The sequence below is a fragment of the Amphibalanus amphitrite genome, unplaced genomic scaffold (assembly GCF_019059575.1).
Source record: "Amphibalanus amphitrite isolate SeventyFive unplaced genomic scaffold, NRLGWU_Aamphi_draft 001125F_arrow, whole genome shotgun sequence".
Lineage (NCBI taxonomy): Eukaryota > Metazoa > Arthropoda > Thecostraca > Balanomorpha > Balanidae > Amphibalanus > Amphibalanus amphitrite.
The window spans coordinates 31,859-44,503 of record NW_024882619.1 but is presented as its reverse complement, the minus strand read 5'-3'; the positions used below and the strand labels follow the sequence as shown (position 1 = coordinate 44,503).

The following is a 12,645-nucleotide window of genomic DNA, read 5'->3' as shown; positions in this document are numbered from 1 at the left end:
CTGGTTATTTGTGTCGTTTGGTTACGCTCCATTTCCCTTTCAGTCTACTGAAACCGTTTCAGGGCCACGTAATAAAACCATAGTGTAATAAATAACACTATTTATTACACTATGATATTGTTATTTATTACACTATGATAAAACTTAAAAGGATAAGGAGGAACACTGGATCGAGATTCGAGTTGACCAACGAATAATGCACCGCAGCGCTTGTCCCGTTGGAATGCCAGGCTGAAAACATCTCTTCCATTAGGTCTACAAACGCTGCAAAATTATGTTGTACTTTATTTCAAAATACACATGCATCGTTCGAACATCGACAGACATGACGATCACACCACATTCATTGACACTCATTCCGCTTTCAATGGCAGCTTCTGCATGCTAAGTTTGTACCTCGGATATTCTGCTGAAAGACGATGGCCAGTCACCAATACAGGGCAAAGTTAAATTGAAATAGATAGTTTTAAATGCACAAGTTAAAGACACATTTGAGTTGAAATCGGTCCATACATTCGGTTGGCAGATACTATAAAAGAGAAAAAGTGGATTCAATGTTTCCGCATTTTGATTGTAACCAGCATTTTTAAAGCGAGCAAATAACACATAGCCAATTCTTATCACACAATTTAAGCAAAACAAATAAGCATTTTCACACAAAACTTCAGCGTTTCTTCTTAGCATTACCTTTTAAGCATACTGATCAACATCAATCGTGACAGTACAAGCCCCCGAAGTCAACCACACATTTGTAAAGCACCATACCCTCGTATTTTATCAGACAAACGCCCTATGATCGCACAGCACACTCACACGGCTCACACAGACAATCTCATCCCTAAATCTCGGACACTGTCCTCACGCCTAGGGGTAGGCGGGGACGGGTTTGTACGATCCGTACACGGGCTTGTACGGGGGTGTGTACGGGGGCTTGTACGGAGCTGGTTTGGGGCTGTACGGCTGGGGATGGTAGGCCGGCTTGGGGCCGTACGAGGGCTCGTGGTAGGCCTCGCCCTCGTAGGTGACCTCGGCGTTGAAGCCGTTGTAGTCGTCGGCGACGTAGTTGACGATCTGGACGCGTCCGTCGGGCAGGTTGACCTTGTAGGAGCCCTTGGTGGCGTAACCGTCACGCTCCTCCTGGTGGCCGAAGTTGGTGCCCGTGTAGTGGTCGTTGACGGCGTACCCGAAGGCGTAGGCGGTCGGCTTCTGTGGAGACGGGAGGGCACAGGTGCGTCACCGATCTGTCTCTGTGCTAATCCACTGCAAGAGGAGGCTTATTGGAGCTTTTCGGTTGAGACGGACCACCGCTTCCCCTTAACCCCACCCTGGCAACCGAGGAGAGTGACCGCTTGAGTGGCCCGCACGCCCGAACACCGGAACACTGCCGTTATAACATGATGAGCTCAGTCTCGGTGGTGCGCTAGATGGTGGTCAAAACGGTACAATGTCTGCATCCTTTCCTCACATCCCGTGAACCTGAACAGGTTTAAACAGACCGATAGGGCCTGACCCAACAAAAAGGGATTCTGTTCTCCATGATAAGGCTGGTTAATTTAATCAAAGGTAGTTGTAAAACTCTCTTCATGCCCATTCCCATGGACTCTTCTTACAAGTGGCTGAATGACAGAATTCAGAAGGTTCCCGTTCTTTACCTCAGGTTTACTTACTTTGCTATAAACAAACCTACATTTCCTTATCACAAATAAGAAACGCATGCGCTCGACCCCTTTCCATATAAACTTAAGTGAACTAAACGTTTATCTACATCATAAAACATTAGCACGACTCTCGCAAAATCCACAGGTTCTACTTACGTCACTGTAGTCATCGTAGTGCTCGGGCTTGTAGGCAGGCTTGTAGGCAGGCTTGTAGGCGGGCTTGTACGGAGCAGGCTTGTACGGAGCGGGTTTGTACGGAGCGGGTTTGTACGGAGCGGGTTTGTACGGGGCGGGTTTGTACGGGGCGGGCGAATACGGGGCGGGTTTGTACGGTCCGTACGGCGGCTGGTACGGAGTGCCCCTGTATAGGGTGTCGGCCGACACCACGCCCAAAAGGGCGATACAGCAAAGAATCTGAAAGGCAGATATGAAATGTCACAGCTTAAAGGGATGAGTGGTCAAGTGAAGTTGCTAAGTACTTATGTGTATGAAAGAAAGTGAATCTTTGATATCGATTTCACTACACGAGGGAAAAATCCCGAAACTGTTATAGCATTACACGTTAAAGTCATCGAACAGGCCTGTCAGACCCGTTAGAAAAATGACGTTTAAAGAAGCAGTGTTGAAAAAATATAAGCATTTATTGCGTCGCTATGAAGACGCAAATCAAAAATGAAAAAAGAAAGATTATCAGACGTGTTAAAAATGTAAGGTAAGTTTTTACTAATCGCACTATAGAGTTTTTTTTCTAATTGTTGCGCTTTCCAGTGCAAGTATAATATACAGAAATGCATGGGAACCTTACGAATATCATTCCAAGTTCTTGCAGTGAAAAGCAATGTCGATTATTACGCTGAGAGGGATCGTTGCTGCAGAAACCCTGCTCCGTCTCTGCTAAAGATTGTCGGCGTGCCCCTACCTTTGCGCTCATGGTGCTGTTGCCGGTGTGCTCGGTTTGAGAGTGACTCTGTACCGGCCACCGAGCTCTATATACCCTCTCTGCCGCGGTGCCGGCGTGGGTCTCAAGGCTAAGGTCACGCGGCGGGCCCGCTGACCCGCCCCGACCCCGCCCGACCCCGCCCCGACCCGACCGGCGGCGTGAGTCGCGGCCGATATCGGGTCATCGATAGGTGGCATTGGGACGACCCCGGGTCACCGCCGGCCACGTAGGTGCAACTCGAACCGCCGAGCCGAGGGCGGACCGGCAGACCGCCGCGGGGGTGACGGTGTCAGCTCCTCTGTGGCGGGGCAAGGAAGGATAGTGACTCCCTTTGGTTCGCCGACGATAGAACGATGGTTCGCACTTTCGCCTTGTTTGTTAGACGTTCATCTGCAGTTTGGAGCCCTTTGGGTGCATAATGAGCCCACCATTGATGACCCCTAAAACCCAAACAAACAAACCAACAAGCCGGCTTAGAGCCTTTTAAATGAAGAGCGCTCAATGCTCATATACGGAGTAAACAGAAAGACAACTTTCGACAGGTCACCTGGACTTGGTAAATATTAAAACATTTTGTGTGTGCTTACAAATGCTTTCTTGTCGGCCTTTTTTTGAAATTTTGCAAACGTTATGTTATTTTTTATGAACATGCCCAGGGCGGACCGTAGTGCAAATATAAGGCGGAATTAGGAGACGTTTTTCGTCCCCTCCAGCTCGACTCTTGTGTCACGCTCACGTGGCTTCAAGCGTAAAACGGAGTTAGAAAGACAATATCACACAATCAAAACAGTTTGGTGACACTTTCTGACTCGTAACTCGTGAACTTAAAACAGCTGTAAATCGCATTAGATATCAAAATCTCGATAGGTCATTGTATATAAGATCACGCCTCATTTCATTACGAAGTCAGATCCATGTGGTCACGTTAGTGAGCTCACGGTAAAAACTAAATTATCATTGTTACCGATAACCTTTAGTTACAGCTAATATGTAAAGCGTTTATTTGAAACTCTGTCTGAATAACAATAACTCGTAAGTTTTGACACATGTCAACGTTCAGTTTCGCGTGGACAAAGAAGAAGTTTATAGATAAATTATTTTCAAAGCGATTTTTGATTGTAGTAACTTTTAGTACTTAGTAGAACCAATTTTAATGTCATTGGCTTCGCCAAATAAAAAAGAAACTTTTTACCTACTACTTTTGTGGATGCCTAAGTCAAAAGATTCTCTGCGAAGAGTCAAAGTGGCTCTAAAAAAAACGCTCTTCCGCTCAGTCACGGCGGGATTAACCCTCGCCCGCACATGCTATTTTCCCATCCTAGAACGCACATGGGGGGGGGGGGTTGCCACCCCCGCGCCATTTCGTTCCTGTTGGAGATAGAGCTTAGCGTTAAAGACCAAAAAGATTCTTTTGGAAGAGACGAATCCAATGATGCCCAGTTTTACCTTCTCAGGTCAGTCATTGACCTTCCAGGTCAGGTCAAACTAAAAAATGTTGCTGTTTTGGGTCAACGTTGGATATCAAGTGCGCTGCTTATCATATACCGATGACGATGCTGTTTTCTGGTGCCAAGCCAGCTAGAACCTCTTTGTCACACTACCTGACCAGATTTTTGCCGCTGAGGTCATTTCAGGTCAAGTTAGGTCAAGGTCAATTATATGTGTTTGTATGTCTGTGTGTGTCTGTGTGTATACTGATGTGTGCACCGATTGTTTTTGTGTCCATATTACATGAAATCATGATCTGAGAAGCTTTTACCAAAAATGCAGTAAAAAAACTTCACAAAAAGTAAATTCAGCTTGCCTAAAACGCAATTATCGTAGATGACCTAGGTTGACGTTGACCCTGACCTTGACACCTGTACATCGTCGAACAAAATGTTCCATGACAGGTGGGAGGTAAGACTGGCAAAAAAGGCCGAAATCAAGTTGCTCAAAGGCTCACAAGGCCCATGGGAAACGCAAGATGTTGAGAATTGGCCATTTGGGTCATGACATGAGCCGAAAAACAAGGTCATATCTCCAAAACCAAAAATCACAGAAGCTTGAAATTTTCAGTGGACATCAAGAAAGGATAGAGGAGCAGCTATACGAAAAATCAGCCTTCTAGCTCTAAAAATGTTGAGTGCAGAGCAGAAAGACTACCTGGGGGGTGGCAACCCCCCCCCATGTGCGGGCGAGGGTATCACCAGCCGTAGGACAGACCCTAAATACACTACATCTGGCCCTGTGTGACCTGACCATCACGATCGTCACCCCCCCTTCCCCCACCCACCCCAGACGGACGGACGCACACGGGTCTGAGAAACGACGGCAGCAGCGGTGCCAATTACCGTCTGCTGGGCCCGGGGCCGCGCCCACGGTCACGGCGCCGCGGCCGCCGGGTCCGCCGACCCGGCCCGGGCCGCCGCGGGGCCGGCTAGGCTGTGATGGACGGCCGACCGACCCCCGCTGCTCCCCGGCCGGCCCCAGAGCCCGCGTCAATGAAGAGTGTCGATAATGTGGCGTAAGGCGCGCCGGTCTGGCAGGGCAGGGGTCGGGTTGTGTGGCATATCTCAGCTTAGACACGGCTGATGCTATCGCGCAAAGCTATTGAGTATCGACTAAACACGCAGCATGCGCATGGTTTTCAGCCGGTTTTTAAATCACGCTTGCTTGATGCCTGGTCAATACCGCAGTTGGGCGGCTTGTGCGCGTGGGACTTTTTACTGTCTAGATCATTTTACCGAGCTTCAGACAAGATTTCCTTTTTCAACTTCCCTACAACTCGGCCGATCCCTATCATTTGTGAACGGGAAAGCAATAAATGGCTTTTTAAAAACCATTTCCACAATGAGGGCCAGTGGCGGTGGAGCACCTTCAATTAAGGGGGAGGGGGGCAATGCCGACTTTTGGTCCAATTATTTCCATGCAATGCACATAGGGCTAATGTTAACCCGCGCCCTGATGGGGTCTGCCGAACAACGCGGTCTGATGGGGGGGGGGCATTATGGTCCCCCCCCTAAGATCTCGAGAACCACGCAACATAGCGACAAGCGGCAAACGGCGTTGGATAGCCCCAGCACCGATGACGTTACAGGTCAGGTCAAATGTCGAATGCTCACCGTTTACAGGCATTTCAAGAAATGCGTTGTAAAATCTAAAATGCATGTCATTGAAAATCATCGATGGGGAATTGTCCATAAAACAAATATTTTGCTATTTGAGGCCACTGATACCAGGTCAGGTCGCAGAGGTCAGGTCACTGAGGGTCAAAATATGAAAATATCATGTGATGCATGTTTTATGGTCCATTTTACATGACAAATGCGATTATGTGGGTCAGGCAGCCTTTGGAGCCAGTTAAAGTCATGTTCTGGTGAAGGTCGTGTCAGGATCAGGACAAATAAGGTCAAATTTCAAACTTAATATTTTTGCATAAAATGGGTAATGGGTATCGATTCGATGTAGCTCGTCACGGGGAGTCAAATGGTGGTCTTTGTTTTGCGCTACGTTGTCTAGAATTGCTAAAAATTGAGTTTAAAAAATTGACGTAATCAATTTTGAAGTTTTTTAGCTATAACCATGGGCGCCGCCACCGGGGGGGACGGGGGGGACGCGTCCCCCCACTCTCAGAATGGAAGGGGGACGTCCCCCCCAAACTCATTACGGAGCGAGCGAAGCGAGCGTAGTCTTTCGGGAAATTTCTGAGTATGAGCGGCCGGCCGGCCGTGGTCACGCTTTTGCGAGACATGTCTCAGGAACCACTTGACTGATTACATGCGGTAATTTTTGTAGGGTACCTTAAAGGAAATAGTTCACTTTTTAACATGGGTTTTGAACTGGAATAGCAGTTCCGTAGCTTGGGCTGAGACGAGCATAAATCAGGAGCTTTTACAGCCCAACGATCACCCTAGGCAAAGATATTCTATTTCTCGTCCCGAAAAAGGTGTCTTGCGTTGAGGATGTGTGCCTTGCATTATTGCATATATTTCCATCCAGTATGAAAAGAGCATGGGTCCCGAAAATTCTTCAGAAACTAGAGAAATTATCTACGAGAACTCTAGAGAAATTCTCGTACTGATCAATTAGGACATTCAGGGGAACATTATCAGATCGAGCAGATCGCCCAAATGCCGGTGGCTGCGATAATTTCTCTGTTTCTGAAGAATGTTCGGGACCCATGCTCTTTTCATACTGGATCGCGTGTGCCTTACAGAAACTGAAAAGTTCTTCCTATATCAAAATATAGAAAATAATATTTTGTTATAAAAAGGTTTTATTTTCTTTGCTGATTATTTTGAACATAAAAAATCATAAATCCGTTGCAAAAAAATAATTTCGTGAAAGTGAACTATTTCCTTTAATTCCTTCTAACAAGTATTGAACTATTCTCGATGCATGTGGGTGACCCATTACGCAGTGATGCACCCGCCACGTGAAAAACGAAGAGGTGTCAGTTTTGTAACAATTGCAATAGGTATCTCGGTAACATACTGGGCCGATTGCGCTGAAAGGTGGCATGTAGGTAGGTAGGCACCCACCAGGCAATGCATATCCATGACCATGTGCCAAAGTTGGGGTGCTGCTGCACGTGCGCACGTGCAGGGGTCGATTCCAGATCTCGAGAACGGCTGAACCGATAGTGCTGAAAGTTGACACATGGTTAGGGACCGGTTATTAGAGTGCCGTGCAAAAGTCAGTTGGGACCCATTTTGCACGTGCACACGTGCAGGGTGCCGCTTACAGATCTCGAGAACGGCTAGGCCGATTGCGCTCAAATGTGGCACATCGTTAGAAACCGGTTAGTAGTGTGCAGTGCACAAGTTGGTTGGAGGTACCCCCTCGCAATTTCGTACGTGCAAGGCCCACCCCCTCGCTCGCTCCGTTGGTCGCCCCAAAAGGCGTTTTACTGGTTGTTTTCCTACTCGAAATTTGATTAGGCCCTTCGGTCCAATGAGACCATTTCAGAGCCGGAAGGATGAAAGAATTAGTGGGAGAAATTGGTCTGGGCAGCCACCCCAGTGAGCCACTTGGGCTGAACTCGACCAATTGAACAGGCAGCCCAGCCCACTGGCACTAACTGTACCCGGCAACGGACAATAGCTCCAGTGGAGTCATTCCCGCATGGGATAGAGTTGCCCGTCCAGCCCGGAGCAGGGGATCGCGGCGTGGAGGAGAAGGATTTGACTGTCCTGAGGATGGAAGCGATGGAACGGTGCCGAATCTGAGAGGGTCCAGGAGGTTTAGATACTCAGTATGTGGGGCATGGGCCTACATGCATTGGTCTGACCCCTGCCACCTCGGCCAACAAAACTCCAGCTCTTATCCGACCTGTCATCGCGGAACTGCCGATTTTTGATATCGTGATCAACGTGTATCGTATAACACGACTGGCCGAAAACGGGCATAATATATTCCGTCTAACCAGCCAAGAGCATGACTTTAAACCAATCCGACCTCGGAGTCAAAATCTGAACAATTTCGAAGACTTCAACTCCGACTCTGGCCAAAACTGTCAACTCCGACTGATTCCGGCTCCGACCCCACAGTTCTGCAGTCACACTACAATAAATTCTCAGCTTCTAAGAAATAAGCTATACCGTTGACAGGACCACAAAACTTTGAGGCGACTTGACTACTTGACTTGGTGACCTGACCTAAGGTTTTCTGGTATCAAGCTTGTTAAACGGGCTGCAAAGTTTGTATTTTAGAGCAGTTTTGCCTGATGTTTTTTGCCAATTTTCGCGGCGCTTCGCGCCGATTCATGCACAAACCAAACAGAGAGATTGTAACTATACAACGCCTCCTCCCCCACGCGGGTATGCAATATGCATTACCTATGCAATATGCATTACCGATCAGATTAGTGGCATACATCAGCAATGATGTATGCCAGCAATGATGTCTAGTGCCCTGATGATGAGGCACTAGAGGCTTTGCCATGTCAAAATTGAATCGGACATCAGGTGTGTATATAGGTAGGTACTCGGTGGGAATTCGGTCTACAGCCATTACTTAAAGGAAATACCTAAACTACTTTCCTCAAACCAGTTGTTTTGCCACAGGTTTATGAGTTTTTATGCTTAAAATGGTCAGGAAATAACATAATGAGTATTTGCAAAATGATTTTTTTATTTTTACATAAGAACCAATTTTCGTCTTTCGTAGAGGCCTTACCTATATTGCAGCGGAAGCTGATTACGCGTTGACCAAATAGATTATAGGTACGTAGTTCAAACCAGCTGAATGCTGATTGGCTGGCATTTTCCGTAAGGGAATGGATTCCTCGGTAAGGGAATGACAAAGTGTAATTATGGGAATGACTTCAGTCTTCAAACCTAAAATCGATACCGATATAGGGTGATCGTTGAGCCATAAAAGCTCCTGATTTGTTCTCGTCTCAGCTCAGGCTACAAAACTGTTACTTAAGTTCAAAACCCAATGTTAAAAGTGGCATATTTGCTTTAAACTTTGAATGCATCGGACCGAAAAAGCCACGGTAAGAATGCCTACTTTTGGGTTTTCAGACGGTCAGTCCGTCCCCCCCAGTCAAAAATCCGTGGCGGCGCCCCTGGCTATAACTTGGCCAAAAAAGGAGGTATCGATCTAAAATTTGGTATGTAGCTAGAAGAGGGCAGGGAATATCACATATTTTCCGTTTTTTTTTTCAAAATTCGAAAAATTTGATTTTTTGAGTTTTTCTTTTGGAAAAATGGGGAGTTAAAATTCCAAAATTTTGAAAATCCCAGATAGCGGTTTTATATCGCCGTCTCTATATATGGCCTTGGCGCCGTCTTTTCTCTACACGACCACATAAAAAAAAACTTTGAAATTGCTTGTTAATGTAGATTTTGTGAGCGTTTCAAGATGTCATGTTTTTTGCTCATTTTTGCTCGAACATTACCTCAGTTTGACCTCAATAACTCCTGACCTAAGGTGACCTGTGACTTGAAATTTTGTGTGAAGGTGTCAAATTGATGCCCGGGAAGGTACTGAAAATTTGGCGGAACGCTATTCAAGAAAAACCACAGGGGGGGCATGGGTGGAGAACCTGCCCCGGCCACCCCGGCCGTGGCCGGGATAACTTTCAGCCTACCCCGGCGCGGCCGGGGTAACTTTTCCACTCTTGTAAATCCTAAAAGCTGTCGCCATACGAGAAAAGAAAACTGTCGTTTTTCGGACGTTGACTGCCATGGGCGTAATACTGCAACTCAGGAAGGTATTTACACTATTTAGGTACTCAACTTACCATGCGGTGGCGTTGAGCCCTAGGACCCGCGTGTGGTTGGCAATGCCAAGATTGCTCTCAAATCGTGTTCAGTTTCGAAAATTTGGCGCGCCTTCGGCGCACTTTTTTAGAACCACTGCTTGACTTCACTGCCTTTGACTGGCCTGCCACAAACCGCAACCATACCGTCAGGGCGTAGCCGTCAGGATGCTCATACACCGAGCGTCCGTCACGCTTCGAGCTCGGACTGTTGTAACCGGAACGCGTGCTCTCGCCACGCGGAGTCCAACGCTCAATCGATTGAGCCACGAGACCGGGACCGGTCGATATCCCTGGATAGACTCCCTGTTTGTCTTATAAGAGGTTGAGCCACCCAACATTGAAAAAGACTGTGTCACTGGATGTCAGTGACTCATTTTAGTGCTTTGGTTCGAACGTTCAATTTTCTCTGTAAAGCTCCTACGAGGTGAGCTGTCATCTTTTTGTAGTTATTTTGAGACACAATAAAAAGCTGAAAACGCAACATTTACTCATAATGACTCATGATGGGTATGGTTTGGATATGTTGTGAAATTGCATAAGTTTAAATAAAAAAATCACTTAAAAGAAAATCGCCTTTTCAATCATCGCCAACAATGTTATGAATGATACAATGTCGGATACAACGCTCACCATTGAACAAACACAACGTCCATTATTCCATTTCCATGGGTCAGAATAGGGGTTTGTTTATGATGATCGTTGGCAACAACGTGAGCTTAGTCGTCTTTCCGACTATCGGTCGCCGGCCGGGGTAACTTTTTCAAACATTCTCCACCCATGGGGGGGGGGGGAAATCAGGCCCCCTGACAGGTTCCCCCCACCAGGGCGCGGGTTAAAATGCGTAAATCAAAGGGGGGCACGGTGCCCCGGTGCCCTCCCCGTTCCGCCGCATGATGAGGGCTCAGTTATTTGACCTATATAAAGGTGAACAGTTCGGTCTTCAAAGGGCACATCCGCTGCTATTTCTAACACTGGAAACCGCTTAACCCGGCAGTTGCTGGGGTATTTCGCCACCCACCGTTTACTGGGGGGGGGGGGGCGTTAAACGCCCCCAGCCGATAACTCGAGAACCAATAGGCGCAGCGAAACGCACGAGGCGGCAAACGAGAGAACGCGACGAGACGCTTCAGATGAGCACTTTTAAGTTAAATTTTGAGGTCACAGGTCGGGTCAAGGTCAGGTCAAACACCTGAAATCGGGCTTTTAGTAGCATGGACTTCAGGACTTCGAAATTTGCGCCTCTCGTCATAAACTCTGTCAAAACGGTGCACAATCCATCATATAAGGCCTACAAGAGTGTCAGCTCCATGTAGGGGTCAGTCAAGCATAGGTCAGGGTCAAGGTCAGGTCAACCGGGCAGGCACATATCCCCGAAAATCAAAACTGATATTCGCAGCCTGTGACACATGTTTTATGGGTAATTTGGGGCGTAGAACACGATGGTGGCATTCATTTTATCATATGTGTACGTGTTTGGCTAAAAAAGTTCAATTTAAGAAATACATGTATCATGGTCGTGAAGTAGTCACGAGAAATTGCCAAGATTCAGCTCAAGATTTTGGAAAATGCGGAACGATAATCAATAATCGAAGATAGCCATTTGATTGTTCATGGTATTGGCAGTCTAATGGCGTTTACGGCATGTCTGTATGTCTATTCTGTGATTTTATATGATTTTTTGAACATATGCCGTTTTTGGTCGAAAACTCAGCAATCATGACGTCACTAAAACCTCGATATCTCAAAAATTTTCGAACCGATTTTTTTTCAAACTTTGTCACAATAAACTTTAATCAATTTCCTACAGTTACCCTAAATTTGGCGCGCCTGCGGCGCGCCGTTTTTATGCTATGGCCCGGCGAAAAAAGTGGGGGCGTTTAACGCCCCCCCCCCCCCAGCAACTCGCGGGTTAACGACGTAAACCAAACACCACAGATGCAGCGGACCCAACAGCATAGCGGACGGGTGGTAGCAGGACTGTGACCATGAACATTGAACAGCCAGCTGAATCAAGCGTTAACAGGCTTTAAACCAAAGAGGTCAGGGCGCTGTCGAGCTAGTTAATGTGACACCCCTGGCCGAGAGCCGGCTGGATTTGGGAGTCGATCACGCTTCATGTGCATTCATTGGCCCTCCAGTGCCCGCTATACTTCGTTCACACAGGAGTGTTTACCAGAGTCGGAGCGCCGACCTCGCCCGTGCAGCGGCTTTCAATTAGACGCGTAATTGCCACGAGCGCTACCGTACGCCGCCCCGCGCCGCGTGGCCCCACTAACGAGACGGGGAGGGGAAGGGTGCGAGGCAGGTCACACGCTCAGCGAGACTGTTCATAACTCAGAAGATACCTTAGTAAATATTTGTGAAGTAGGGGCTGACTGCACGCGAGGTTTTTCTACTTAACGTTTATGACTCTTAAGATACCAGACTCTAGAGGCCCATGTAGGAACTCATACGAGGCGTCCTTCGATTGCGATGAATGAGCTGAAGTCTACCTATATGTGACCCTTGTCCTGTTTAGCGGTTATAAGAAGCATTTACAAGGAGCTACAACTGCAAACGACAAACGTTATTGCCGTTTGTGTATCGTCGGCAGTCCTGAAAGTCGTCACTCCTGCTACCTTCTTTGCAAATATCGTCGCAATCGTGTCACTATTCAGCAGCACATTATCCGCGCACGCTGCAACTCCGACGATCCGCTGCTCGTGCGGCCGGCCACCGGGCGGTGACCCAGCAAATCTTCATTACGGGCCGGGCGTGCCGCGCAGGGGCCGGCCGCTCCCCGGCCGGGTCACCCG

General features: G+C 47.6%; 1 protein-coding gene across 1 annotated transcript; it reads right to left on the bottom strand.

Moving 5' to 3' along the window:
• Positions 1 to 271: 271 nt before the first annotated feature.
• On the bottom strand, positions 272 to 2,615 carry LOC122370349 (adhesive plaque matrix protein-like). The gene is made up of 3 exons (XM_043345854.1): positions 2,578 to 2,615; positions 1,815 to 2,072; positions 272 to 1,206 (listed from the first exon to the last, which is right to left on the bottom strand). The coding sequence occupies exons 1-3, from the start codon at positions 2,587 to 2,589 to the stop codon at positions 865 to 867; spliced, it is 612 nt and encodes a 203-aa protein (XP_043201789.1). The 5' UTR covers positions 2,590 to 2,615; the 3' UTR covers positions 272 to 864.
• Between the last annotated feature and the right edge of the window lie 10,030 nt (positions 2,616 to 12,645).

What these genes read in the sequence shown, in the direction of transcription:
- LOC122370349 (XM_043345854.1), bottom strand. An exon ending in ACTACGATGACTACAGTGAC is followed by an intron (nt 1,207 to 1,814) that starts GTAAGTAGAACC and finishes CCGTCTCCACAG; the next exon opens with AAGCCGACCGCCTACGCCTT.